General features: G+C 41.5%; 1 protein-coding gene across 8 annotated transcripts in view; it reads left to right on the top strand.

Annotated features, from left to right (window-relative positions):
- RBMS3 (RNA binding motif single stranded interacting protein 3) overlaps positions 1-25,924 on the top strand; it is a 989,419-nt gene that overhangs the window by 900,241 nt on the left and 63,254 nt on the right. For all 8 annotated transcript variants that reach the window (XM_075921983.2, XM_075921984.2, XM_075921980.2 and 5 more), the window contains 2 exons: positions 6,522-6,618; positions 8,613-8,663. In XM_075921983.2, coding sequence (XP_075778098.1) covers positions 6,522-6,618; positions 8,613-8,663 — 148 coding nt within the window. The remainder of the gene's footprint in view (positions 1-6,521; positions 6,619-8,612; positions 8,664-25,924) is intronic.

The raw sequence follows: 25,924 nt of genomic DNA, 5'->3' as shown, positions 1-25,924 counted from the left end.
CATCAAGTGATCCTTTGATGGCCCTCATTCCCAGCTTCTCACAGAGCCTAGGGACACCAATCCTGCTCATCCTAATAGCCATTGATGGACGTATCTTCTGTGAATGTATCTAGCTCTTTTTTTGAACACTGTTATAGGCTTGGTCTTGGCAACATCCTCTGGCAAGGGGTTCCACAGGTTTATTGTGTGTTGTGTGAAGAAGTGTACTTCCTTTTGTTAGTTTTAAACCTGCTACCTATTAATTTAATTTGGTGACCCCCCCTAGTTCTTATGTTATGGAAGGGAGTAAATAACTCTTCCTTATTCAGTTTCTCCACACCAGTCATGATTTTATAGACCTCTATCCTATCCCCCCATAATCTTCTCTTACAAGCTGAAAAGGCCCGGTCTTATTAATCTCTCTTCGTATGGCAGCTGTTCCATGCTCCCTATCATCTTTGTTACCCTTTTCTGAAGCTTTTCCAATGCCAATATATCTTTTTTTGAGAGGGGACAATCACATCTACACACATTATTCAAGATATGGGCATATTATGGATGTATATAGAGGAAATAAGGTATTCTTTTTCTGATTCCCTTGGGAAGAGTCCGATCCCCAAATCTAGCTTGCTTTTTTGATGTGGGCGTGAAATATGTGAGTTATTAGACCACAAACCCTTCCCTCAGAGTACTGCCTGTGGTATATGCCAGTTATCTGGTACCCCTTCTTGTGAACATGGTTCTATTTTCTATTAAGGTGACTTATAAATCTCTTCTTTATAAACGTTTCCTATGGCAATGGGATCTGTGTGAATGGATCCCAGAGCAAACTTTTACATGCAATAAAGTGTGTGCATGCATGTGTTTTCTCTATGCACATAAAATCCACATACAAAAGATCGTTTGAGTGGAAGGAATGGAAGTGCAGCCTCTACTTTGCAGGTGCAGTTTGCAACTACAGAATTTATGCCTGCACTGTTGCACTTGCTGTAGAGTTGAGGGTATGTGCACCTTTCGTGACCTGGTTGCAGGTGGAGTTGCAAGTAATTTTGATTTCCACCCGCACGTAATTTGTGTGAGCAAAAATATGGGTGCAAACTGCATTGGTAGAAAGAGAGGCTATGCCTCAGTCTTTGAGAATCCACCGCAGAACACAGGGGTTGATTACGTCCGAACCTACAGTTCTAATAAAGTACAGTGCTTTCCAATGCCAGTGGATTTGAGAACCAAATACAGTGGTGAGTCTAGAGAGCCCCAAAAGGAATCAAAGCTGGTATCGTTTACCCTCTCTACCAGTTCCCTCCTCCAGTATATACAGTGGCAGCTAGGATTCCTAGATTTCATTAGATGAATGTATTCAAACTCATACTCACCAACATGTAACTTTCACTCAACATCTCCTCTAATTAAGTGTGAAGGAGTTTGTAGTGTCACCAAAACCAAGAGGCCACAGAGAGCAAGAAAAGCAGCTTCCAGTAGGGCATAGCAATGTGTACAACATAGTAGGCTGTTCTTTAAATTTCACTCCTGCCCTTTCTTTGGAATCTTCAGCCTGTATGTTACCTTTGCACATCATACGAGTAAGGGAGTTTGGGTGGGATGTTTGTGAAGCCGCATACTACTCAAAGCACAGGGAGAGAGGTGTCCAAAGGGACTTTAAGCTACCTCCCAGTTCAGGACTGCTGCAACTTGGAACTGCTTTTGGGAAATCTGATGAGGTTCAATAAGGACAAGTGTGGAGTCCTGCACTTGGGATGGAAGAATCCCAAGCATTGTTACAGGCTGGGAACCGACTGGCTAGGTAGCAGTTCAGCAGAAAAGGATTTGGGGATTACAGTGGAAAAGAAGCTGGTTATGAGTCAACAGTGTGCCCCTTTAGCCAAGAAGGCTAATGGCATAGTAGGGTGCATTAGGAAGAGCATTGCCAGCAGATCTAGAGAAGTGATTATTCCCCTTTATTCGGCATTAGTGAAGCAACATCTGGAGTATTGTATCCAATTCTGGGGCCCCCATTACAGAAAGGATGTGCACGTGCTGGAGAGGGTCTAGTGGAGCGCAACCAAAAAGATAACGGGGCTGGAGCACTTGACCTACGAGGAGAGGCTGAGGGATTTGGGCTTTTTTTGTCTGCAGAAGAGAAGAATGAGGGGGGATTTGATAGCAGCCTTCAACTTCCTGAAGGGAGGTTCCAAAGAGGATGGAGAAAGGCTGTTCTCAGCAGTGACGGATGGCAGAACAAGGAGCAATGGTGTCAAGTTACAGTGGGGGAGGTCTACGTTGGATATTAGGAATAACTGTTTCACTAGGAAGGTGATGAAGCACTGGAATGGGTTACTTAGGGAGGTGGTGGAATCTCCATCCCTACAGATTTTTAATTCTTGGCTTGACAAAGCCCAGACTGAGGTGATTAAGTTGAGATTGGTCCTGCTTTGAGCAAGGGGCTGGACTCGATGACCTCTTGAGGTCTCTTCCAGACCTATGATTCTATGAGCTGTCTAATCTATAGCACCCCAAGCCAACCGATCTTTGGGCAGTAGTCCTATTGAGCATTGCCATTGTCCACTATGCCCTCATGACCTCTTGCTCCTAGTTTTGCCCCATGTGTACTGTCTACACCAGAACTTGCAGAAGGTGCTTCGGAAGAGATCCTTCAGCTAACTTGCTCAGTTTCTTCACTGGGAAATTCTTTCCCAGAAGTTCATGAGACTTTTCCATTCCTTTCTACTACAGAGTATGGCCCAGTGTCATTAAAATTACAATAAACATTGAACATCGGTAAACTAGGACTCTCTGGTCTGGTAACATCCATGGTCTGGCAAAACCATGGATGTTCTTGGACCAGAGAGACCCAACAACTAGCAGTCCAGCGGCAGGAAGGCTAGTAGCCTTGTCAGGTCTGGGAGCCCTGCTGGGCCGGGGACAGGGAGCTGGCATTGTCCTCCCTGGTCAGTAAACTCTCTCGTCTGGGACTGGTCAGATCCCAAGGGTCCTGGATCAGGGAGGTCCAACCTGTGCATCTGTAGGACTCTTTCCTATTAAGTTGTTTTTTGGTCAAAACTCTCTCCTTTCTCTTCCATGATACCCTAGTGCATGTGCATTAGGAATTTCTCTGAGTGCCCTGATAATTTGTTTTGCATGATACCAGTTTACAAGCATTCCAGACCAGGGCAGATAAAAGACATTGGCAGGGGAATTGAGAGGCATGTGTTTTTCACATTACCAGAGTGTGTATTCTGAAAGCTTACCTAATATTCACGTAGCTGCACCTCTAAGCTGAAAATGAAATGGTTAGCTGTCTATTGAGTTATAGGCTTAAGCAAACATTTCCTTCAAATGTTGGTAGTATGTGCTTGGATTTATGGAAGAGCTTATTCCAGGGAATCAGCATGAGGGGATCAAATAGGGTGTTGTTTTTCTCCTCTCTTCCACCTGATAGCTCTTACCTTGAATGACAGTATTTCAGCTTCCTAGAGAGTGAAATATCATTCCAAGATTGACAGATAGGATTAGACCAGTAAGAACAAGAATGCATTGTTTTCTCAAAAGGGATCCCCCTTTACATATCTCTTTACTTGTGAGATTTATTTATATTTCTGTTGTGTAGTTCCCTGTGGAGTTTTCTGTAAATTCTGCCTAACAGCCTGGTACTGTTGTTTTCATTTATGAGCTACAGCTTGCCTCACTACATTTGCTAAAAAATAGCAGGACCAAAGTGAAATCCGATTAGCCATTGACTGGGAACACATCACTTGTGGTCAGCAGAGCATTCTAACAGGACTAGAGAAAACATATGCATTGTGCTGCCGTCACAGGTAAATGTATTCAAAAGAGACCTTTGGCTTTACATAACAGCATATGTTCTGTCTCTGCTGTCACAAGAAATGCATCCTCCATCTCCTTCATTATCTCATAAATAGAATACATGGAAAATGTTAAATGGAGACATTTTCAAACCAGCTGTCTGGGCAGCACTTAGGCAATATAGACATTCTTAAAAATGGCAGTTTATTGCTATTTTATCCAGAGTTCGGCCTGCTGCCCTGGCTATTTTAAAGCCATATTTGAAATACTGAAAACAAATCATTTCTTTTAGTCCCCTTTCCTTTTGGACATTTTCTCCCAATGCTCAAAGAAGGGAGACTGTTTTTCCCGTCCCAATTGTTTCTTGATACAGTGATTTATTTTACTCCTCATCCAGAATCTGCAACATTAAATAGACTGACTAATTTTAAATCCTGGTGGTCAAAATGATCATTAAGCCGTGTCCCAGTATAAAAAAAAGATTTGTTTGTTGTTTGTTGTTGCGTGGCTGTTTTGAAATACTACTGTTAATTTTCTTTCCTCGGAGTGGAGGAAAAGGGAGAATACACTCTAATTCACCCCTCTGCCAAAAGTGTTACTGCAAAATCCTGTGCATGTCTCAGGTGATCAGCTTGCATTAGAAATAAAAACAATAAAGCTGTTTAGAGAAGTTAGAAACACAAAGTGATGAGGTAATATCTTTCATGGGTTCAACTTCTGTTGATGAGATATACAAGCTTTTGAGCCACACAGAGCTTTTCTTCAGGACTGGGAAAGAAACTCAGAGGGTATGTCTAGACTACATGGCTGTCGGCAGAGCCATGTAGATTAGTTTACTAGACATACCCAAATGAAGCCACGATTTAAATAATTGCCGCTTCATTTAAATTAAAATGACTGCCTCGCTGAGCCGAACAGCTGTTTGTCGGCTCAGCGTGCTAGTCTGGACGCTTCACGGTCGACATCCTCAAAGGAAACCTGCACAGCTCTTTCAAAAGACGACTCATGCCTACTGATAGTTGAGGTCTCAAGGTACCGGGGGGGGGGGGGGGACATGTTGTCTCTGAGAGGAACCTTGTAGTCCCAGCTCCCTGAGCCAGGGCAGCCAGTTCCATCAGCTCCGTGGCAGAGGGTGAGGCCACAGGAGCAGGGAGCATGTGTCTTTGGGCCAGCGCTGGGGTTGGCCCTGGTCTGAGGAGACCCACAAAAGCTCCTTGGACCTCTAGGGCTCTCACAGATGCCTCATCACAGGAGGCGAGGGGCACAGGTAGTACCCCTAATGCAAGCTGAGCACAGAGACCCTGCTTCCAGCATCTTCCCAAGTGACCCTGCATCAGGCTTGGGGCCATCACACTCTCCTGCCTAGAGTTACCTGCATGAGGCAAGGTGGGGGGAGTGCTACATCCATCCTCTGCTGTGCCTGTGCCCCACCCCAGCAAGTTTCCAGCTCTCAGCCAGGCTGGGCAGGAAGTGAAGGGGACACAATGGAGCTACATCTCATGTTAGTAGAGGGTGCGTGCTGAAGATCACTGCCTCTGTGCTGCCATCTACAAGTCAGCCCACCTGGGGAGGCCATGGTGGCTCTGCCCCTCTGCTCCCTGCCTGTGCCCCAAACAAGCCACATCTCCCCCCTCCCCCAACCTCTGAATATTTCTGGCTTGCTCCCCCGCCAGCAGACTAAGCAGAGCAAGCCCTCCAAGGGTGGCTTAGCATGCAGAAAAATCTGAGGGGGGCCCTAGACTCCATATGCCTCCCCCATGTGTAACCTCTTCTGGGAGCTTAAACCGGGAACTCTGCTACATTCTAAAAATCATGTGGTGAAGAGAGGCACTGGATCTATGGTTTCTTACAACAGTATGTAACCTACTAACCCCTCTTTCTGTGCGATGACTGCAGAGGTGTTGACCATCCATTCTACCTTGAATGGTCTCATAGAATGTATGCTAATTACTTGTGCTGAACTATCAGTTCAACCTTAAATTTTGCTCTGATACTGAGGGTATCTTTCCCAGACATGAAGAAGAGCTTTGTGTGGCTCAAAAGCTTGTCTCTCTCTCCAACAAATGTTGGTCCAATGAAAGACACTGGTCTCACCCTGTCTTCCTAAAGTCCTGTGACTGAAACAGCTACAACTATACTGCATTCAACTAGGGGAGCTGGTGTATACCTTTGATTAATTTCAATGGAAAATATGTATTTACCTTTCCTAGCTGGATATGAAAATCATAACCAGAGTGTCCTGTGACTGCAGCTATCCCTTAATAAGCAAACTGAAGGCATAGGCATAAAATATATTATCCTCAACACCGAATTATTCAGATCTGAGCGGAAGCAGTTACTGTATGCATAAATGAGATCTGTATCATTGTCACTGATATGGTCCAAGAAGTTTTCCTAGACTAGATAGTTGATTTTTCAAAGTACAATCATTGCATTTCAAGTAGCTACTTTCTGTATTTTTGAAGGCGAGTTTTCCAAAGTTCTGTTTTTAATGCTTTTTGGAAGTGAAGAAGAAAAAAAATGATCTTGATAGTGAAATTGAAGGGGGGCCGGGAAGAAAACCAACAAAATCCATAGATGCACAAAGCACATCATCCTTTTTTATTACCATTTTTAGGAGGGCAGGGAGACAGCGAGACAGACAGATAGAATTGTCATTGCCCAATGATGACAGTGGGTCAGTAAGTTGGAATCTGGCTATTAAGAGCTTCAAGAATCTTCCTTTTGTTTTCTGTTTGCAGATTTTATTCCTCACCGTACAGTATTGCAACAAACCGCATGATTCCACAGACATCTATCACGCCATTCATTGCTGCTTCCCCTGTCTCTACATATCAGGTATGTCAGATATGCATGCCTCTCTGTATGTACCCCTCAGTTGATTATGTTTTGGATGTGGACAAAGACAAAATGTATGCAGCAGAAAATTGTATGTGTGCGTGCATGCTTTATTCATGCTTTAAATCAAGGTTTTTTTGGTAGCACTGAAGTTCTGCTTAGTGTAGGCTATCCTGTACTTCCTGGATTCTTTACACTAAGTAATATAAGCCACCATATTTTTACTTATTTTAATCAGTTTTTCAAGTGCTCAGCATTTAGCTTCATTTCCAGTTGACACTATCAAAGGTTTTCAAGCTGAATGAAATATTTTGTCTTTTATGGCTTCTGTTCTTTGGCTGAATTTTAGAGAATGCACCTTTTTAGTCTTTTAGTTTGTATTCATCAGGTTTTCATCTTTTGCTTCCAGATTGTTGCCCCACTGACATCCATTAACAACACATTCCTCTTGAATAGCACTCTGCAAAGCAAGCCATTGGGGGAACACAGTTTTCATACATGCCTTCAGGCTCCCACCCATTGTATATTTTTGGCTTTCTCACCAACTCCTCTCAGGCCAGGTCTACACTAGACCCAGCATCTTAGCTTAAGATATGCAACTCCAGCTGGAGTTGGCTTACCTTAAGCTGAGCTTGGCAACATCTTCAAAGCAGGAGGTTGACAGAAGCAAACACTCCCATCATCTTCGCTTACTCCTGGTGAGAGCAGGAGTATGGGACGCCAGTGGGGGTGCCCTCTCAGTTCAATTTAGTGAGTCTTAACTAAACTTGCTAAATTTAACTCTGGAAGACTGAATGTGGCAGGGGCATGAAAACATGGCCTCAGTCTTCCCAGAATAGTATTACTGTCCCGGCCTCCCTATTCTATATCAAGTTTTCATTAAGAAATCCCTGTTAATGCAGGATGGCTTTTCTGAGTTGATATTAAAACATTGCCATGCACATTTATTTGCAAGCAGTATTTTGGACTGGAACATCTCCAATATATAAGTAGTCATTGTTGATCTGAGAAGCAAGAATACTGGGGTTTTTCCCACATCATAGTGAGGAACGCTTTTGTCAGGCTGTCAGAGTTGAAACCACGCATAAAATGTATCCCTAAAGCTTACTGAGGTAGATCATTTTGATTGTTGTCTGGAGTTGTTTTCTTTCAATATTTTATGGGTGAATTTAATGGTCGTGAAAATGAAACACTTCTGGCATTTCCTTGAATGAGGAACAGTGCAAGTGTTATATGTTCTCTTTCCCATACTGGTCATTTCCAACCTGTATCCTCACTGCTCCTTCAATCCTGGTGCCCGATTCAGAAAATTTCACCAGACTTGCAAAACTACATTTTGAGGTTTTTTTTTGATTTGTTAAGGATTTTTAAATATTAAGAATATGTCTGCAGGACACTACCATTGGTTAAGATACCAAAATTATTTTAGTTTGTACAGTAAGGGAGATTGAAAATCAGAACTCCAGAGGTAAAATGAATTAAACTTGACTCCTTTTCTCAAGCAGATGTTCTGTGACTGAAACAACTTCCAAATGGCAGCACAGAGGCTACAATTTTCAATATCTCTTTAAGGGCCTGGTATCTACTTTTCCAAGCTTTGAATGAGGTTTTTAAAATTACTTTCTGTGGTACAGAAGTCACTTTTGAAACTGGAACTTAAACACTGTGGCAGTAAAGAGCGTTTGAAAATTTTACTTAAAATTTGAGCCTACTGTACCATCCACTGGATATCATACTTTATTGGATAAAACAGGGGAGGTAGTGTGCTCTCTTTCAGACTTCTGAACATGGCCAATACATTGCTGAATGGGACTGGACAGTTTTTATGCTAGTAAGATTACAAGAGATTGACAAATGTTGTCTCCCACTGGGTTCTTCCTATTAGCTTGCTATTTGTTATAATTGTGACAAATGCAAAAGATGCTTGCATCTAACTGCACTGAGAGAAGAGAGCTCTGTTTAAACTGTTTTGTACTAATGTGTTTGATATGCAGGTCCAGAGTACTTCGTGGATGCCTCATCCGCCGTATGTTATGCAACCAACAGTAAGTGGATATTTCCCGTATCCTACTAAACCTGCATGTATCAGATCCCTATCTCTGCTGGACAGCACTAGTTTATTGGAAAGGTCATAAGAACAATCAGATGCCCCATTAGAATCTGGTTCTTTAAGAAATCATATGTGTATTCAGCATAAAGAGAAAAATTGGATCATATATATTGTCTCATTTTGTAGATTTTATTTAGGGAATAAAAAACCCTTGAGTGTAGGCTCTGAATCATTACTTTAGGGACTGAGAGATAACTGCACTCTTGGATATTTTGAGTTGCTTGGTTGAACACATCTGCTATTCTTCCCCTATATGTTTATCCATTCAAAAAATGCTTTCTAGCTGACATATATACTTGAAAGGATCTTTACTGCATCACTAACATATTCCAAACATTACAAGATGTAAAGCACATCTGTCTTAGATTCTCTGCAGAATTTGGGTTTACTCCCTGACTTGATCGGTCAACTCATATTTGTTCTGTCTTGGAAAGTTTGCTTCATGCTTCATCAAATGCAGTAAAGCACTCAAGTACATGTAGCATCATTCATTAAAAATAAGTGGTTCTGCAAGTTTAGTTCTGCTCACAAAGTTCTTTCAGCAGTGTTGTTTAAATGCCAGGGAAGTATTAGGCAGAGGCAACACACTGAATACATTTGTACAGATTGCCTGGATTGTGGAGTGGTTTGTTTGTTTGTTTGTTTGTTTGTTGTATTTGGCCAACTTACTGGATATTGATTGATGTGAAACTGTTGCTTATTCGCACTCAAACATGTTTTCCACATTCACATCCACATCAATTTTGAGTAATTGATTTAGCAAGGTAAATGTAACATTAAGAGCAGAGCATTGGGTTTTTACAATATCTGTGCTTTCCCACCCATGCAAGTATTTTGACTATATAATAATAACCATCATCATTATATTTATTTGGTACCTATCTGGTGAAGTATGAGGCTTTGGAATGAGTTTTGCTCTCTGTGAAATCAAGGTAGCTTTTTTCACTAGCTGGAGTTAGGCATACGGTAATATGGATATAACTATCTTACCTTTGGACCATAATCCTGATTTGAAACATTCTTACTCATTCTTCATTGTTGTTTTCCTGAGGAGAGTCTAAGGGTATGTCTAGACTACATGGCTCCGTCGACGGAGCCATGTAGATGAGTTTACTAGACATAGGAAAATGAAGCAGCGATTTAAATAATCGCCACTTCATTTACATCAAAATGGCCGCCACACTGTGCCGATCAGCTGTTTGGCGGCACAGCAGGGCAGTCTGGATGTGCCGCATTTGACAAGGGAAGCCTTTGTCGACTGCTCCGGTATGCCTCGTGAATGAGGTTTACCGGAGCGGTCGACAAAGGCTTCCCTTGTCAACCGCGGCGCGCCCAGACGGCCCCGCTGTGCCACCAAACAGCTGATCGGCACAGTGTGGCGGCCATTTTGATGTAAATGAAGTGGTGATTATTTAAATCGCCGCTTCATTTTCCTATGTCTAGTAAACTCATCAACATGGCTCCGTCGACGGAGCCATGTAGTCTAGACATACTCTTACAGATTTTTCAGGCTGTGTAGTGGTCTGATCATGTGATCAAATACCTATTCAAAACTCAAATGAAACAACTAAATTTATATTTGCATCCAGATCTAGATGCAATTATGTCTCCTTGAGGGAAAAGAGCACATAAAGCTCCCTCCTTGCCTGCATTTACACTACAGGAAGACATGTTGTAGTGAGAGTTTTTAAATGTACAGTGAAATCTGTTTTTGACACTTCAGACATAATTGCAGAGCTTACAAAATGTTAGACTCCCAGACAACAGTGAGGACAAGTAACTTTTTCAACATGAAAAATTAATCCACTTAACAATTAATATTTGGGTATTGGGTGTGGGTGTAGTAGTTAGTTGTGTTCGGAGAGGTCAGTTTGGTAGAGGGCTCTCTTCAATACAGTGATTCAAGGAGTTAAGGATGGCTGTCATTCCAAGGGTGGCAGAGTTAAGTCTGTTGTATTAGTGTCTATCACGTAGAATAGTTGTGGTAATAGTAAGCTGTCCTGGCATTTGTGTCATTCTTATTATGTCTATTACAATCCTAGTGACTTCAGACTATTTTTTATGGATCAATTTCATAGGTAGGTGTTTGTTTTTTTTTAAATGCTTATCTGGGGCAGGTATTGGATAAGCAGGAGCTAGACCATGTCAGTAGAAGTACAGGGGGCTATTGGTCAACAATGACATGTAGGACTGCCCAATAAAAATTTCACCCAAAGCCCAAATCCAGTGGCTTATTTATTAAAATATTATTATAAAAACTCAAACACTACATAGACCATTCAAAGCACATACAAAGTAGCATACTCTGAAATGTCACACCAACTGGCAACCTACATTAACAGAAGAAAAAAGTGTTTATGCTCTACTTTAAGCCCACTATAGTTGCAAATTTGTCACCTCCATAAAGTTAAAAACAACAAAATGGAGAACATCTGACTAAGTGAGGATTTCAAATTCTTTAGTGAATTAGCGACACTGGTGACTTTCTGACCCAATTAGCTATTTCTCTCTCCTATTTGGTTTAATATGTGACATTGTTATCCAAAATGTCACTACTTTACTTGACAACATTTTATAGGATGACTGACTGCCATGCGTGTGTACTCTACATGATTTTATAATGTCACATTAGAAGCTAGTGCTGATAAATTTTATATTTCCCTTGCTACGGAATGTAGGAACATTCTGTTACGGCTGTATTATTCTTTGTGAGTAAACATAAACTCTTTTAAGGAGATGTTTGAGGCAGTTCTAATGCTGATGGTAAATACTTTGTGTTAATTAAAACATTCAGTAAATGATGTCACTGGATGATTAATTTTTCATTCTCAGAAGAAAAATCAGATTTAGCATACTGTTTATACTTAATCATGATGTAGTGCTCTTCGTGATAGCAGAGCCAGATTCTGTTGTAGTGAAGATAAAGGAGATTCTTTATTCAGGATGCTATACATGCATACACAGTCCAGCTTTCTCCTAGGTTCTCAAGCTCACAGATTGAAAAAAACAGCTGTGCTGCATAATATAACAACCCAAAGAATATCTAGCTTGCAACTAAGCCATCACGGAATGGGTTGTTGACTACATGCAATGCTAGCCAACTGTTTACATGGAAACATGCCAGGAATATATTTCGAGTCATTACCAACCAAATAAGAGTGAAGTGTGACTTTATTTTGAAGGATAATGGGAAGAAATATTATTTCAAATAACATGTATTATACATGAATTCTATTAGCTGTGTAATTAGCTGCATAGAAATGAATATAAAATAGATTCAACCACTTCTGCTGATTTAAAATAATTAACACAAATAATATTCACATGCTGACCAAATAAAGTCATGCCAAAGAAATACCCACATCTGTGTACCCCCAAAACCCACGTGAACTTGCAAACTGGAGCATGCCTAAGTGCTTTAGAAAATGGGATTTTGGCTCCTGAATCAATTAGGTATTTTTAAAATGTTTACCCTTCGGATCCTAAGCAACTTAGAAACTTTTTTAAATTTTACCCTATGTAAATATAATCTTCTCAATTAGATGGCTGAATTGATTGCACTGTAGTCAACCCGCAAATGTATCTCAAATATTCAAGATGCATTTGTTTGTCCCCTTTCCCGTATGTCCTATCTACATGTACCCACTCTGGAGGAAAACACGCTCCGATAGCATTGTGACAAGGGGATGTTGGAGTCCTCTTGACACAACAGTTAATAAATTCATCCCAAAAACTCTGAGTTCTGTTTGATCAAGCACAAATTTCTTCTTAATCTGTTCACCCATTCCTGTCAGGGAAAATCATGTACAGTACTCCACTGCTACCTTGGAATAAGAATTGAGGGAGAGAGATGGCAGGATCCAAATATGAATGGGAAGTGAGTTATCCTGTGGATTTAGAGACTTTGCCATATTAGCATGTTTGGTTGTCTGACTTCTTGCCATCCTTGAATGCTCACTGGTAGCTCACTGAAAACTTTTGTAAAACATTATTTTTAAAATCAACTAATAGTCCTGTCACACATTAGAGACTAACAAATATATATGCATAGCTTCATGAGCTTTCATCGGCACAATCCACTTCTTCAAATGAGCTGGTGCTTATTTTTAAAGACAACTCAGACACACAGAGAGAGAGATTTTTGTATTTTTTTAATTACCTATGACATTAGCATATAATTGTTATGATCAGAATATTTGTTTTTAAAAGCTCTTGTGCTCCTATTGCTTGTTCTTCACTGAGGGCCCAATTTGTAGAGAAGCAGCATAAATATACACTCTGTGCCTGCATCTGTTTTTACATTCAAGAGCCTTCATATGTGCATGAAAATCTAATAAATAGGGCCAAATGTGCATTATAGTTTCTATACAATAACTGCAGAAGGAATTAACCAAGGGAAGCATGCTTCCTACTGCATTGGGAGGAATCACAGCAACACATCCCTATGTTTGCTCTCCAGTCGGATGTGCAGTTGTAGCTGAGAAAGGCATAACAATGCTAGTTTTAATTTACCTAGTGCAGTTACAAAGAGCAGTAAGGATGTGTTAGCTTGGACTAGCAATACAAATATATATAGAGGATCCAAGTAGCTTGTACAGCACTGACCACCCAATGCCACGTCTTTACTGCTGTACTAACTAAACTAAATCTAGTTCAGGTGTGTCTACCCAAAGTACAATCCCACTTCCTATTACAGTGTAGACAACCACACAGGGAAAGCCGTTCAGGTAGGGTGGTTTCCATTCTGATGTTGCATTTCCAGTAGACACTCTGGATAGTCTTGTCTAGTCCACAACTCCTACCCCCAAAGAAAGGAGAGTAACCCAATGTTCCATAAAGTAATCTTATTGAATTTTTCAGTCCCTCTTGCCTTGTCCTTTGGGAGAGAAAATCTGATTTTCATTTTTTACACTTCTGTCTTTACTCAGGCAAAGTTGCCACTTCACTAAGAATGCATTGTTAGTAAAGAGTTCAAGATGTCATCTTTTTCTTGCAATATATGGATATAGATTAAAATATACAAACTCTGCCGCAAAAACATCATTTTTTATTTTCTCACTAGCAATACCCTAAATACCACAGTACCTTTTCAGTGTTTAGATTCCTAATTCCTTGAACAAAGAAAGCTTAGTTCTTATACATGCTCATAAATAATCTCACTTAACTATATTTTCTTTACCTCCACATTTGTTATGCTATCTTTTCAGTAACCTGAACCAGGAGTCCATTCTGTGTTAGACTGTGTGAATGTAAAGAAACAAAGTGTGTCCTCTGTCGCCCATTTCTGTTGTAGGAATGTGATAGTTCAGCTACATGATATGAAAAATAAACAGGAAACAAGCCTTAGAAATTGGAATCTCCAGCTAGTCTTTTAACTTTTAGCTGTGTGGTTTTTTTTATTAGAGCCTTTGAACATGAACTTACTTGAACTTATAAGGCTAAGGAGTTGAGAGTTTGAAATGACTAACAATATACCAGTGCCTAAGCTCTACTGAGCCGTTTTAATTCTAGTGTTTCCCAAGGCAGAAAAATCAAGGACGGCCAATTCTGTAACTCTAATAATCAAGAAAGTAATTGGCAGTATTCCTTTGGGACTAGCATGAGGTCATGTCTACATACCCCTCGCCCAAATAGAAAATTTTCCCTAGACTACCAGTGCATAATCACAAGATGACCTGAGCATGCATTTACAGAATCTGTCTAATCTCAGGTGTTAGTGCCAATCACCATAGTATTGAAGCTCAGAAGTGACTGCTGTGGATAGGGTAAAATAGAAAAGCAATAGATTTCAACCAACTTTTTATCTCAGTAAGAGGACATAGGTGTAAGCAGCTTATCCATGTCACACATGAGGTGCAAGAGTTGGGGCTGGAATAATAATGTATTACTGATCATTCAACTTTTATCTGAAATCATATAACACAAACAAAAGTTGCAATAGTTATTTATTTTGATGATGTTCACAAGCATCTCCTCTCAAATTCCTTTCCTGAAGCCACTTTGTGTAGCTGAATGTCTTTGTGATGTAACCAGTATATAAAATCTTCCCCTGGAAACCTATGCCTTGACATATACAGGCAGTCCCCGAGTTACGCGGATCCGACTTACGTCGGATCTGCAGTTACGAACGGGGATTTTCTCGCCCCAGAGGACTGGAGCGGCGGGACGCCTGGTCCCGCCGCCCGCCTCCTCCGCGGCGAGAAAAGCTGCTCCCCGTCCCCCTGGTCTGCTGCGGGAACCAGCAAACCAGGGAGACGCTGAGCAAAGCGGCGCAGGACCCGGGGCCGGACCCGCGGCGCTTCCAGATCAGCTGGAAGCGCTGCGGGTGCGGCCCCGGGTCCTGTGCGGCTTTGCTCAGCGTCTCCCTGGTCTGCTGGGGGGGACGCAGCTAGTGCCCCCCCCAGCAGACCAGGGAGATGTGGAGCAAAGCCCGGGGCCTGTGGTAGAGCAGGTGGGGTGCTGCCGGTTGGTCCCGCAGCACCGCTCCTTGGCGCTACTGGACCAACCCGGCAGCACCCCAGCTACTCTGCCCCAGGAGTCCTGATTCAGCCGCTGCGGATCAGTTTCAGCAATGGCTGAATCAGGACGCCTGGGGCAGAGCAGCTGGGGTGCTGCTGGGTTGGTCCAGTAGCGCCGAGGAGTGGCCGCGCTACTGGACCAACGCAGCAGCACCCGAGCTGCTCTGCCCCAGGCGTCCCCAAGTTAGCTTCTGCTGAAACTGACCAGCGGCTGACTACAGGAAGCCCGAGGCAGAGTTGCTCTGCCCCGGGCTTCCTGGAATCAGCTGCTGATCAGTTTCAGCAGCAGCTGACTTGGGGACGCCTGGGGTTCTTAAGTTGAATCTGTATGTAAGTAAGAACTGGTGTCCAGATTCAGCGGCTGAATCTGGATGCCAGTTCCGACTTACATACAGATTCAACTTAAGAACAAACCTACAGTCCCTATCTTGTACGTAACCCGGGGACTGCCTGTAGTCAGTGAGCAGAAGAGACACAGAATATTTCCCCTTGTATTTTTCTATATATTCTTATCCGTAAAACCCTTATTTATTCTATTAGTATTATATTTTCCTAAAATCATTCCAGAGGCAATGTACATTTTAAATGGATGGACCATCGGTTAGCTTATTGGCATATCTGTTTTGCAATTAATTTAAGTTAATGGGAACATCTGTATACAAAATACACATGTATATACATTTTTTAATTCAAATCTATAAACTTGAATACAAAAGATATTTAAAGACACTAATTTTGATAGGATACTTGTGACATTTTGGATTCAGGAATTTCTGTTTTAGGATAAATAATGCTCATTGAGTGCTGATTTCTATTTAACAGAAGAGAAGGAACCTTAATCATCAGCCTCAGGCTCACGAGAATAGTTTTAATACAACTATTTAAAATGAGCAGAATATATAAAAGGGTGTTTTTAAAAGCTTTGAATGCAAAAGATATGTACTTTTAAGTGAAATTTCTCATTTTGTGGGTGGACAAGAATTAAATGGTACTTTTTGAAGCTCTGCCTGGGTTTTGAGTGTTAGAATTAATCCTGGGCAAATGGATTAATGAGTAGGTGGAAGATGATGGGATCAACAGAGTGATAAATCACATAGACGTGATACAAGCTGATCACGTTTTGCTTCCGCTTATCACATCATTGATACTGCATCATGGGAGATGTGTGTCTGTGAAGGTGATATTGTAAATTTGAGAAGCCTTGACGTGTTTTATTTTCTACTCCACTGTCATGGGGAGCTCTTTTGAAGACTACTCTTTTCCAGCAGCCCCTTCTGGCCAACTAACAAACTTTATAGAATCAGTCTTTTCTTGCCCAGTTGAGCCAGATTTCAGGTTGCTCCCTGGCTCCTCTGCCTGCTGAAGTCTCTGATGTTATCGGGTTATCTTTACCCTTGTTAGTCCTGTATGGTGTGGACATCACATCCCAACCTTTATAAGTCATCATTCATCACTTACCACATCTCCTGCCTCCTGCCACAAAATCTATCATCTTAAGATTGATGCAAACATTTCCAACCCCGGGAGCAGCAGCATCTGTGGTAACACTGGTATGATGCTAGTTGAAATGTATGCAGGTTTCGAGGCGATATCCAAGTAATAGGCTAGGCAGAGAGCAGTTGGAAGCCAGGCTGCAGAGCAGCAATGGAACTGTTGCACCGGCTGGGGGAGGGGATCCCTACAGCGGCCAACTCTACAGAACAAAGAGAAGCCTGGACTCGGTCTGTGGGCTTCCCAAATCCTCGCTCTTTCTGCAATGAATGCTCTGCAGCACATTACTTCCATTGCCAGAAGGGCCCTGTGCAAATCTGGAGAACAGGACACAATTTGAACTTAAAAGAGCAATACATAAGAAGAGCCATACAGCATGACCAAGGTTTTGCTGGAGAGGAATACTATGGCACCTAAACAGGAGTTTCAAGGACTGGACTGGATAATGTCAATCTCTTTCAGACTCATACATTTATTGATAAAATTGTGAAATATTAATTCCTGCTAGAGAGGCTTCACAGCAGTTTCAGCACGGGTATGCGTAAGTGACGTAATTCGTTGTTTTAGAATTAAGTTCAGTATTGTAAATTTCACAGCATTATTTTTTTGAACATGGAATCATTCCAGGATTTCAATCTGAGAGGACTCCATTGTGAATTACAAATAAATCCCTGAGTCAGAGTGTTCACATTACTGGTTTATTTGTGCCTAGAAGCCACAGATTGGGAGCCCATTTGTGGTAGGAGTTCCCTGCTTTCATGTTGATGAGAGTGGATTGAGCCCTGTTATAGTTGGTGGTCCTGAATTCTAGTCTAATTTCTGCTACTGATATGCTAGATGACACTTGAGGAAATAATTTCACTTCTCTGCTCTTGTTTCATTTTTTTCTGACTCATTTAGTGGACACTTCATGGTTGTGACTGTCCCTTACTCTATTTTGTACAGTCTCTACCAGAACTAGGCCCTGGTCTTGTCATCCAGCTATTACCACAGAATAGATAATAATCTGCTAACAACAAATTAAAAAGTGTCCCTGCCTAACATATACTGGGCATGATTCTTCTTTAACAAGGTGTAAATCAGGAATAACTCCACTGAAATAAATAGAGTCACACAGATGTGACACTGGAATGAGAAGATAATCATCAGGGACACAATGAATAAATTTAATGAACCGTATGTTTAGTTCCTCAAAAAAAAAAGTCCACAAAATCACACTTCCAGAGGCTAATATACATAAGTAGAGAAAATTATCTAGTCTTTCTAATAATACTTGTGTATAGTTAAGAGAAAATATAGGTATGGTTTTTAACAATTAATTTAATTACATCCTAACTGATAATATAATAACTGTTTCTCTAGTAGGGGAAATGGGTGAAGTGATATAATAGTAGGCACCCCATTAATTATAAACTGTTGAGTAATCTCAATAGTTTATAATTATAATTTTACTAGTAATTCCTGACAGTATTATCTTTTTATATACTTTGTAAACATTCCCTGTGGTTCAACAGGCTACCAGCTGGGAAACTTGAAACAAAAATCCCTGTATAAATTTTCCCACATTTTTCCAATTGCGACTGGTTTGTTATTGAAGATTTGATGGGGCTAGCAGCCTTAGGCATTGCTTTGTGATTGTTTTTCTTTGATTTTGTTTAATTTTTTGTTAAATAACTTTTTTTAGGACAAACATGACTTTTTAAAGTATGAATAATTATTATGGAGTTTGCAAAACATAGACAAATTCATACCAGATCTTGCTTACCTTATTTAAGCATTCATAATCCCATTACAATTAGTAGGACCATTTACTTAATTAAAGCATTCAGATTGTAACCTCATGGGTTGATTCCCCTCTCAACGCTGGTGTAAATTAGGATTAAGTCCATTTAAGAAAACAGTGTTGTTTAATGTTATCATAGTTCAGTGATAACTGCACTATAGTTAAGACTGCATTACGGAGTTCAGTTTTAACAGGAGCTTTAATACTTTATTTTGTAAAATCTCATTGAAATGGCAACAAAAAACCCCAAGTAGAATATAAACTTTAAGTAATTTTGGAAATGTTGATGGTGATTAGATTGATACACAGAATAATAAGTGTTTTTAAATCACCTTTTGGTGCACAGCAGGTGGTTCTACAATGGATATTTAGTGCATGGCTGGCTAAGTACTGCAGAAAGGGATTGAGGGGTTATAGTGGACCAGCTAAATATGAGTCGTCAGTGTCATAGTCAAAAAAAGCAAATGTGATTCTGGGATGCATTAGCAGGAGTGTTGTTAGCAAAACACAAGAAGTAGTTTCTCCATTCTACTCTATGATGATTAAGCCTCAACTGGAGTAGTGTGTCTACTTCTGGACACCACATTTCAAGAAATTGGAGAAGGTCCAGGGAAAATTAAAATATATATATTATTAAAGGAAACATGACCTGTGGAAGAAGACTGAAATAACTTGGCTTTTTTAGCTTAGAAAAGAGAAAACTGAGAAGGGGACATGCTAGCAGTTTTCAAGTACCTAAAAGGGTGTTACAAAGAGGAGGGAGAAAAATTGTTCTCCTTGACATCTGAGGACAGGCTTAAATTGCAGCAAGGGAGGTTTATGTTGGACATTAGGAAAAACTTCTTAACTGTTAGGGTGGTTAAACACTGGAATAAATTTCCTAGGGAGACTGTGGAATTTCCATCACTGGAGATATTTAAGAGCAGTTTGGATAGCCATCTATCAGGGATGATCTAGATGGTACTTCGTCCTTCCATGAGGGCAGGGTACTGGACTTGATGACCTCTCGAGGTCGCTTCCGGTTCTAGTATTCTATGATTCTCTAAGCATGAGGCAGCTTTACACTCCAGTTTGCTGTACAGTAAGTGTTACTATAGACAAGCCTTGTTTTTTTTCTGGAAATGAGTGTTACATAGAGAAGGTGGGTGAGGTAATATCTTTTATTGGACCAATGTCTGTTGGTGAAAGACACAAGTTACACAGAGCTTTTCTTCAGGTCTGTGTAAGTGTGGGGGAGGGAGGCTGCTCCTGCGATAGTCTGAGGGGGTCCCCCACAGGCAGGCTCAATGCCCCTTTTCTAAAGGGGTGTGTGGTCCCTAATAAACCATTCCCTCCTTCTACAGTAAATATGGCCACATGGGTCTGGTCCCAAAGTCCTCGGCCCTCGCTTCAGGGTAAATACTGTCCAAACGCCTAGCCCAAAAGTACTGTCCCCTCTCTCAAAGGGAATATGGCCGGGTAGGCCTTGTCCCAGAAAACACTGTTCCCTCTTTTAGGGTATATATGGCCCAGCAGGCCTAGTCCAAAAAGTTCTGTGATCTCCCTCTGGAAGGCTCTCTGGCCTGGAGGCCTACGCCTCTGGTGAATCTCCCCTGGCTATCAAGGAAGTGAGCATTGTGGGACAGAGAGGTAGGGGGGACCCAGGCACTCCTGCTCCTCCGGGTCCCAACTCAGGGCCCTGTTGGCAGTGGACGCTTCCACTGCCTGCTCAGAGGGGGGTCCCGCCGAAACACGCTGAGCTCCTCAAAGGACAAACCTCTGTCCTGGGCCTCTTCCTACCGTTCCTGGTGTTGGGGTTGTGGCCGCTTCGGCCTGGACTGTGGCTCCTGGGGCTGCTGTGGCTGCAGCGGCTGCTGCCTGGGCTACGGCTCCCAGGGCTATGGTGGCTGTTGCCTGGGTGGCCTCAGGGAATGCTCAGGAACTCCGTCCTGAGCTCCTTCCCTGCTAGCAGTCCACGCATACTGAGCTGCTCCCCTGACATTTATACAGCTCCAGCAGTTGGAGCATGCCCAGTCTGGAAAGAAGGACGGGACTTCCTCTGCCCACAGATTGTTAGCCCTCCTCCCCTTCAGTGCGGGGCATATCCGCCCCGTCACAGTAAGCTTGAAAACTTGTGTCTCTCACAAGCAGAGGTTGGTCTCTCTCTAATTGCCTGGGACCAACGGGACTACAACACTGCATGACTGGCACAGAGTCCTTGACAGATGTTCCACCCAGATGTTAGATTGTGCTATCAACACTAAACATGGGGGGTTGCTCTATGTGCCTTCCTCTCAGCAACATTTAAATGGGATACGGTATTAGTCACATAGGAATTGCTGTTGCATGTTACAGGCTCTCACATGCTTAAGGAGGGTCAATGTAGTCAGGAGCAGGTTCAATGTGGTTTCTTCCTTTGATTCCAAGGCAGGAAATTATCCACAGAGAAACCCCCGAGCTGAATGAAAAACTAGGAAATTAACTAAGAAAAGCAATGTTTATTAGCAGTTCAGGTTGTGTCAAGACACATCCCATTCACCTAAAACCTTCAAATCAAGGAAAAAAATAAATTACGGGGAAAGATGGGGGAAGGGTTCCACTTTGATGTTGCCTATAACTCTGCCAATAATACACTTCAGCATTCCACTAGTTTTTCATGTCCCACTCCAGCAGGTACTCAAATGCAGTATATACTCCAGCTTCAGCCAACTTGCAGTCTAACAGAAAATCTTGTGAAATCATACAAGGTCATTGTTAGCAATCGTCAGCACATGTCAGTTCATGCTTTTGGGAAATTGTTATGCCTTAACATAGCTTAACAAGTTTTGTGTTCGAGTACAAATTTGATGAAGTTGGGATTTCTTGGACTGAAAACTTTGTCTAGCTGGATTAGTTCCAGACAATCTTTTACATCCCTTTCAGACCATAACCCAGATAGGAGATGGAGATGTGGACCCTTGCACAGATAAGATGGGCTCTGCTTTATCTGTTAGCCAAGGGAAAAGAAGAAAACTGCATCCATCCCAGAAGAAACAATGAGGAGAGAGTGCCTCAAGCACCATCTCAATAGTTCTGTTTTCTTTGTATCACCCTAACACAGTGGTTCTCAGCCTTTTCTAGTATACGGACCCCTTTTCAATATATTACAATTTCATAGACTTCTCCCCCGCTTTTGCCCACACTGCTTCTTCAGCTCCCACCCCCTATATCCTCTGCCCATCAACAGAGGATATGGTGCAAGAACAGAATTTCGGGAGGGTAGAGGGGGTAGTAGCTGTACATTCCAGGACATGGCTTGCTTTTCATCCCATTCTCTGGACGCTAGGGGGGTGAGAGGAAAGTGCTTGCATTCTGTGCATGCCTATGACACCTGACTGGTGTGTGAGGCATGCACAGAATGCAAGCACTTTCCCCTCACTCCCTTAGCATCTGGAGAATGGGATGAAAAGCAAGCCATGTCCCAGAGCACACAGATGCTGCTCCACTACCCTCCCGAAATTCTACCCTTGAAGGCAGCTCCTGCTCCCGCACTCCATCCTAGGCCAGGCACGGAGCCCTGAGAGAGAGGGGGAAAAAAGAAAAGGAAAAGAAAAGGATCGGTCCTATCCTTACTTTTAAACTTTCCACTGAAGCCTTGCAGTACCATCGTGGACCACTAGGGGTCTGCGGGCCACAGGTTGGGAAACACTGCCCTAATACACCAGTATATTTGTAGTTTTAGACCCCCTTTCTACTGCTTTGTGCTACAGAATGTGCAATGTAAGCATACAGTGACTACTGTTATGCACTGCAAAGTATGAGAACATTCCTCATGTAATCCTCCCCTGCCCCTTTAGGCCAATCAAAGGCAACACATAGCCTGGCACCTTATTAATTGTGATTTTCCCCCACAACAAAGCCAATTTAGCACTTTTGTTTTAATAGGATTCTTACAGATGGAAACTAATGAGAAGTTACTCCATTAAGTACCCAAGAGGATAGATGCCCAAAATGTGGCACCAATGTGGCATCGTTGCGTTCTAAAACACAGCAGTTTTCTTTTAAAAATTGCAGTTTACCTTTGTTAAGTACTTTATTTTGAAAAAGTCTTCTACTCTAGCAGCAGGATTTAATGGTGTTTGCTAGAGTAGCAGCACAGCACAAGCAAGTAATGATGATTAGTCAACAGGCAGCTTGAGCAATGGTGCAACAGTGGGTTAAAAAAGGAGGCAGGTACCAGTAAATGATAAAAACCCGAAGGGTCTCTTGATAGGTAGTCCATCTAGCCACAGGTAATCAGAGATGACATACACTGGAAGGCTAGTGACGTGGAGTACATGATAATGCTATCATGCTATGTTAGCTGCACCAACTTGGATTTACCAAACTCTGGCTCAGCAAAACTCCTGTTCATCCAAAATTTCTTTATGGACTTCGGATTGCAGTGTGTTAGTCGGGGTAGTTGGCCAACAGACTTTAAAATCTTTATTCTGGAGCTGAAAGACTTTGAATGCATCCTTCAGATTGCTGAATCCGTTCCACTTGTTAATATGATACTCTGTTTTTCTTCAAGAGTTCTGGATCTCTGAAACAGAAACACTTATTTATGCTACTGTGGCATCTTCTCAAATCTGAAATTCACTATGTGTTGTAAACCCTTAGTTATGGGCAGTTAATTCATGCTCCCAGAAAAGGGGAGGGGGGTCAGTCTCTTAGTTTCATTGTACAATCTTAGTGGATCCAGAAATGAAACTTTTGTGAACAGCTGTCTTCTTTGAGATGGTGGTCTGAAAGTAATTCACACGCCCAGTGAATTTGAAATTGAAGCTTATGGTCACCAGCATATCAATAATTTCTTCCTATAGGAATGGAGACAGTAGTTGGTCCCTTTTTTACTACATTCAGAACACACAAATATTGCTTTCAGATATAGATAGTGAGAGAATAGCTGTACCATGCCACACACATTTTGGACTGTGATGGAGTAATCCTAGTTGATTTTATAGCATCTTCAGACAGTCTGTTCTTCATTACGATGGGATATTTTATTTGGTCACTTTCAAGAAAGTAGTAATTGTCTTATTACTGACCCACAATTTTTTCCACCAATACTTTTTAATCTTGATGCACAGCTATTAATGGGAAATGGTTCCACTACAGAGCAATTCAAATTGATTTTGTTTCTAGTTTAAAAATATATTACAGCAGATCCACAGTATATGGAAATGCTCAGGGGTGTTGAGGTGAACTGGCCTGATGGTGTATGCAGCTTCTAATGGGAACTCGGTACATTTAGGGGAGTGGTGATTGATTAGTTGGTACTCTGGCTAATTGATATGGCACAGAGTTAGTCAGATGCTCTCAGCTCCATCCAAATCACACATGACACTGCTTTGCTGTGTCTTAATACTGACTGGATAATTCACATGATAAAAGCAGCACTGCATAGATGAGACTGCCGGAGTTTAATGTATTGACCTTCAGCATCAGTTGCATTCCTTCAAACAAAGCTTCCTGCTGGCAAAGCATTACTCCTCTGCTGGAAATTTTTTTAAAGGATATTCTCAGGTCTTGTTTGGTTTTTTATGGGCTTGAATGCGGTCACAGAGATCCTGTGAGATCAGAAGAATGGAATGAACATGGCCACAGATGTCACTTGAGCTATTTCCACAGCTGGACGTACACCAGCCAGAGTGGGCGGTTTCTTGCAGATGAATTAGTCTGCTGAACTATGTGATGCAAAACATCTGTTACAATGAGAACAAACAAAAACGATGTGCCTTTGAAGATTGTGATTTGATGGGAGTCACTTGCAATGGCTCTGAATGAGACAGTTGTCAGCAGCAAAACATTTTTGTGCTTGCTGTTGCATGAACTGAAGCAAACATAAGTGTTAAAGCCATCTAATCAAAGACCTGCTTTTGCTGAATGATCTTACTTTGAGTTCTAATATGTTGGTGGGGAGGGGAGAACTTAATGATTTCTATACCTTGATCCCTTTTAAATGCAGTAGTTTAATTCCAGCTGAGTGGCTATACAAGCTTAGAAACAACATTATTGCAACTACTGTTCTCCTACCACTCTTTTCTCCATACAGGCACACTGTTTTGTTTCCAGCTGTTTTGAAGTATGATAGACAGTTTTCATTGCCAGTGCTACTTGATGGCAAACAAAATCCTAAAAATGTTTTCACTTGGAAGGTCATCTACTTGATCTCTGGTCAGAGCAGGAACTTGCCCTTTGGTGAAAAAATAGCAGAAATGATCTAAATATTCCCACAGAATTTTGTTCTGAGGCTTTTTTTTTAAGTTCTTGCAGATAACATGAAAATATCAATAGCAAGCATCTCAGAAATATACAACATGCTAAACAACAGGATGATATCCTGGCTCTGTGAAAGTCAATATTAAAATGCACATTGATTTCAGTGGTGCAAGGTTTTTACCCCAAATATCTGTAACATGCACTAAACTAAGGTCTGTGTTTTACTCTAAGTGTTGGGCTGCGGAGTTTGTGTCAACTGAAGTTGTACAGTACCACATACTGGTATGTTGGACGTATCTGGCATCTAGTCTTGCTTTTATGTTTCAAGTACTTCTATTTACACATCTCTCCATTTCAGGAGCTACTTACGGGGCTGACAAAAGATCATGTCTTCTTGTGATATTTCAGTTTCTAGAGAGTGGAATTAATGCAAGAAGACCAGATTTCATGGATTTTTTCTGTCATAATTGGGTTCCCTTTTTTTTTTTCATAGATTCCAAAGTCAGAGGATGTGAACATCTAATTTAACCACCTGTGTAACATAGGGCATCAAACTTCTGCAAAATAATTCCTAGAACAGATCTTTTGGGGGGGAAAATTCCAGTCTTAATTTAAAAATTGACAGTGATGGAGAATCACTGTTCCTGTGGTTAATTACTCTGACATTTAACATGTATGCCTTATTTCCAGTCTGAATGTGTCTAGCTTCAGCTCAATTCAAAAAGTACAAATATGAAGACCAAGATGCTGTTGCTTATCTGAGTTTATCTGAGCATCTATTTTTAATTTTTTTCTGTGTTTTGACCTTTAAGACACAAAAAGTTTTACTTGGTTCTAGTAGAGCCATATTCGCAGCCCTATCACACACACGATTGTAAATGGGTAATTGCTATGTTGAAATTATTTTAAGCGTTTTCTCCCATTCCCCTATAGCTCTTAGGTAAACAAAGTGAGGCCCTCATCCATTTCTGTCTTTCTCTTTCACTTCCCCTTGGCTGTTTTCTGTACCTTTTTCTTCCCACGCTGTCCCTTGCTCCTTGCTAGGATTTGCAGACACATAGATATTGGCCAGTTTGATTATTCCAGCAGCCCACAGTATGAATTATTCTCCCAGAGCACAGAGATCTTCTTACCAATGGCTCCTTCATGCAGTGGATTTCATCCTTAAGCTACAGTAGACTG

This window comes from Pelodiscus sinensis, chromosome 2 (genome assembly GCF_052426305.1).
Source record: "Pelodiscus sinensis isolate ZL-2025 chromosome 2, ASM5242630v1, whole genome shotgun sequence".
NCBI lineage: Eukaryota > Metazoa > Chordata > Testudines > Trionychidae > Pelodiscus > Pelodiscus sinensis.
The sequence above is the reverse complement of the archived record's forward strand: the minus strand, read 5'-3'. Positions and strand labels throughout refer to the sequence as shown.